Source organism: Lactuca saligna, chromosome 5 (genome assembly GCF_052625555.1).
Source record: "Lactuca saligna cultivar CGN05327 chromosome 5, ASM5262555v1, whole genome shotgun sequence".
Taxonomy (NCBI): Eukaryota; Viridiplantae; Streptophyta; class Magnoliopsida; order Asterales; family Asteraceae; genus Lactuca; species Lactuca saligna.
Window position 1 is genome coordinate 51,055,659 of NC_136421.1, and position 4,994 is coordinate 51,060,652.

At 35.2% G+C, this 4,994-nt stretch overlaps 1 protein-coding gene across 1 annotated transcript; it reads right to left on the reverse strand.

Moving 5' to 3' along the window:
• Nucleotides 1–2,944: 2,944 nt before the first annotated feature.
• LOC144997832 (protein BRASSINAZOLE-RESISTANT 1-like) lies at nucleotides 2,945–4,687 on the reverse strand. The gene is made up of 2 exons (XM_078957697.1): nucleotides 4,137–4,687; nucleotides 2,945–3,781 (listed from the first exon to the last, which is right to left on the reverse strand). The coding sequence occupies exons 1-2, from the start codon at nucleotides 4,404–4,406 to the stop codon at nucleotides 3,170–3,172; spliced, it is 882 nt and encodes a 293-aa protein (XP_078813823.1). The 5' UTR covers nucleotides 4,407–4,687; the 3' UTR covers nucleotides 2,945–3,169.
• Between the last annotated feature and the right edge of the window lie 307 nt (nucleotides 4,688–4,994).

The window sequence follows — 4,994 nt, forward strand, 5'->3', positions numbered from 1 at the left end:
CCACATGCATCATTTCTTAAGAACTTTGGACTCGAAAGGTGATGGGACTGGCTCTAATGCTCTGAACGCGGTGCGTTCCCTGAAGGAACGCATGGCGTTCCCCTTCAGCCAACCTCGAAGTTTGTGCTTCAATCTTTGAAATCCCGTAACTTTCGCGTACGATCTCCATTTTTGACGTTCTTTATATCCACGTGTAGTGAGAATATGATCTATAACTCTCATTTAGACTCCGTTGACTAATTTTGAGTTTATTTTTATTATATTATTTTTAACTGGTCGGGACTGGAAAAGTCCATTAAAAATCCATAACGTCTTCATCGGACGTCCGCTTTCGTCTGTCTTTTTACCGATGCACTACTATTAACGAGATCTTCGATTCTCGTTTAGATTGTTTTGGCTAAAAATCACTGAATCTCAATTTCGAGATTTTGGCTGCATACCGCTAAGTCGAAACTTCGAAAAATCATAACTTTCTCATACGAAGTCAGATTTGGGCGTTCTTTTATGGATGCTCTCGGTTTAACATAATCTACGACTTTCGTTTAGATCACTAAGGCTAATTATCATTCTATTGTAAATTCACTATTTACATCACGCAATGTCGTGCCGGTTCTGTCGCGAAACTTCAACAGGTCATAACTTCTTCGTTATAACTCGGATTTCGGCGTTCTTTGTATGTACGGAATCCTTGTAACATATACTACAACTTAATAAATCTTTAGGAACCATCATATTCGATTTCTCATTTTAATAAATGTTTATTACTACAAAAATAAATATGAAGCACTACCACATTATAAATAAATCTTTATTGCTACGAACATGAATATGAAGCACTACATCAAGCATGCAAGATAAACATTTTTAACAAAACAAGTCAAATAGAATATAATCGTTTTGCATTTATATATATATGCTGATTATCTGAAGTTGATATATGAACTCTCGTATTTTTTTGTAGCTTTAAATAAATATGAATCTATTAATCATCACCTTATTCATGTGGGTCAAAAGTGACTTGTAATAAAGTGAAAGGCTACCAATTAGTCAAATTAGTCGATATACTAAAAAGCCCTTTACTGTGTTCTTTAGATTCAAGTACAAAGTGGGTGTGTAGGGAAGTTGTTTGATGAAAGCTAGTGTATCAAGTGTTGATCGGGAAATTTATCAGGAAAATTGTTTTAGTATACGGCAAATTAAGATGTGGTCATTGTTGAAAGAATTAGGTGTTTGGATTCCATTTAATAAGGAGATGCATATAAATGTGGATGAGATGATGTTTAAGCAACAAGAAAAAGAGGCCTACTTTTTGTCTTTATGAGATTGTAGATAAAGAGAATACAAAGGGTTGTATAGCAAAGGTTGTATATGACCAAATAATTAACAAACAAGCTTTTGTTAAAGCGACCTTTGTTTCATTAAAAACGAATGAGGGTTCGATTGAAAGACCATTTAGATCAATTGAACTGAATTTGAAGAATGTTAAGGTATTGTTGGGTGTTTTGGACTCGAATGTTTGTATAGGGTCTATAAAGGCGCCTTAAGATAATGAAATGAAGGTTGGAGTATGGAGTATAAGCTCTTGGGAGGGAAATGATATTAGGCTTGGTTGCAAAGTTTCGAGCTTTGAAAATGTTAGCTTCTAAGGGCTTTTACATGTATGTCAAAGAATATGGATGGTATTTCTCAACCAGTGGAATCGTGTGTTGATTTAATCAAGGTAAAAAAATATATGGGTTAAATATGACATTAACAATTAGCCAAAAAGACCTTCGAATGAAATGATAGTAATACGGTCCTTTCAAATTTGAGACTCAAGTTTCTTCGACTTATTTGACATTTCATACTATACTAGTTTTCAGTTTTTCATAGTCTTTTCTAGTTGGCTATTTTGTTCTATTCCTCTTGCTTTAATTTAAATATCCACAAACACATTATCAAACTTTTGGATCATCAATTCATTTTCCATAATGACTAAATTGGATTTCTTATAAATTTAATCATTACAACTTAAAGTTGTAATTAACTTCAACGTTTGAGAAAAATGATTTTCATTTCTCTATCACTCATTTCGAATAAAAAAAAGTTGTAATTGAAGTTGTAATCAATCAACTTCAACACGTTTGAGAAAAATGATTATCATTTTTCTATCACTCATTTCCAATAAAAAATTATTTTAAAGTAAGTTATTTGAGAAAAATGATTTTCATTTTTTCATTACTCTTTCTCAAATAAAAAATTATTTTAAAATAAAGATTAGGAAACAGCATTCCCTAATGGGATTGGTGTTGTTCCCTAATGGGAATTGGTGGCGGGGATTCAGTGATGGTGATGGAGATTGAGATCCACATGTGATCCATTAGGGAACAGCATTCCCTAATGGGAATGGTGTTGTTCCCTAATGAGAATTGGTGGGGGGATTCAGTGATGGTGATGGAGACTGTGATCCGGTACTGCAGTACCCAACCCCGTTGTCATCCCTTCCGCCATCATAATCTAATTATATTGAACATGATCATGCACAACAATTAATTTATAAACTATTAAAATTAATTTACAAATTAAAAAATCATGTAGTGGATGATGTGTTTTAAAAGGTCTCATGGTTTGCATGATTAGGTTACATGTGATTTCTAGGTGGGGTCTCATGGTCCCCTCCATATACTCCTTTGTACAAAATTGTCTTTTGACTTGATGGCTGATGCAATTAGTTAATATAACTTAATGTATTTCTCTACCAAGAAGATTGCATTAATTACGAGATTACAAAACTTTATAAAAAAAAACTATAAATAAACATAATACTTATACATTTCAATTATAAATTATAAACACACAGAATACTTAAACTAAGATATTATATATCTATTCAATTGTTGTCGAATCACCCAACAAAATAACATGTGGTTGGTATTTTTGATAAATCTGTTATAAATGATCAATATTTGCACAATAAAATAAAGGTGCTTCAATGGGGAAAGAAATTAATAAATAGAAACAGGAAGATACATACTACTACAAAGTACAACCCTCCATTTTTTTTTTTTTAAATTAAAAGTTTCCATGAAACAAAGATCAAAAATCAGTAATTCAACATCAACACGAACTAGAAATAAATTAACTGATACACTAACCTCTAAATCTCTACATCTTCAAAACTCCATTAAAATCACTTAGCATTACCACTTCCAAGGGTGAGTTCAAGATCATCCAACCCCACATCATGAATCCTTTCCCCTTCCCATGCATTCACTCCATTCCCAAATTCCAATTCCATTCCTTTCCCTTTTTCCATGGTGGAGATTTCCGGAGCCATTGGTCTCACAAGGTGGAAGGTGGGAGAACTGGGTCGACTCACCCATTGACAAGAATCGAGGGTGGAGCAACCGGATTCATCACATTCTGGGATAGTAAAAGGTGTGAAACGTTGATATCTAGTTGGGCTTGTGGGAGCAGAAGATGCAAAGTAGGGGAGATTGAAAGAGGGAATTGACTGTTTGGTGAATGATTCCCAGATTAGATGGTTGTTTTGGGGAGGTTTTGAAGTTGGGGAGGAGAGAGGTGGAGTTACAGGGGCGCTGTTTGATATGCGAAGAGGTGGGAGTGATGAAGGAATTGAGTCACGGAAGAAGGTGAAGGGGTGATGTGATGCGGATTGATTCATGTCGAAGTGTGATGGAGAAGGGAATGATGAAGAAGGTGGACTTGGTTTTCGGGAAGAACATGGAGTTGTGTTGGTTGATGTGCTTCCGATTTCAATGGCGGGTGGTGGCTTGCATCCCTGCAGATTCAGATCGAAATGAAAACCATTAGATTGAACAAGTTAAACTGGAAGATCTACACTTTAAAACCCTAGAACGTACGATTATAGAAAGCATTCTACATGAACAGAATCATATACTTGAAATTTCCAACCGTTTTCAGAAATTAAACAAGGGGAACAAAACGACTGATTTGATCTGGAATTTAAGAGGGAAATTTGAAAAGCAAAACTGAAAAGGGCGAACGATAGTTCATAAATACCCTAGATCTAACCAATGGACATAAATGCAGATCAATAATGATCAATCGATCGACTAAAAGATGATTTTACACCATAATAAAGTTGTTTTTGGAGAATATTTGATTTATTTTACCTTGCGAAAGGTGGTGCCATCAGGAAGAACAACCCAACCAGCTTCTTTACAAAGAGCTTTCAAAACCTCGTTGTTATCGCAATGTTTCGGCAAATCGTAGTTTCCCTGTGCTCTGAGTCCATTATAGATATTCGCCGCAATTGCTCTCCTCCGCCTCTCCCTCCGCCGGTTATTTTCCCTCTCTCTCCACGACGGTTTCCTCCTCCCTCCTCCGCCACCTCCACCTCCTTCCGCCACCGTCATCGACGACGATCCCCCCTCCCACATCATCTCGTAACAAAACTCACAGCAAAACAATCACACACAATCTGCCTTTCTCTATATATATGTGGGATTGAGTGTGGGGAAGAGAATGTTGTAAAATGTGTGTAGTATTGCACGAAGAATTTGCTTCTCCTCCGCCGCCCTCTCTGTGTGTTTTCCGGCGATGTTTTGTGATTGTGTGTGATGTGTGAATGTATTGACGTAAAAGCACTGAAATACTGAAAAGAGGGCGAGAATCATGTAATGCAGAAACAGGAGGAACTTTACTGTCTGCTCAATGATTTCAAATAATTGGGGCCGTTGATTTCATATGGGATTGCTGATTATTCATGTGTACACCGTTAAAAGATGTGCATGTTATGTACAGTATCCAAATTACAAGAAGACAATAAAATAAAGGGATCAAATGGCAATATCGTGTAACTAAATAACTTTATACACTCAAATGTTAAATAATTGAATGTATAATTTATGCAATTATTTTACTTCCTTTATTGAACTATGAAATAAGATATTTTGTACAAATTATATAATTTGTTTGTTGTTACAAAAATTTAATTTGCATATATATAAACATTAATAACATACCATAAT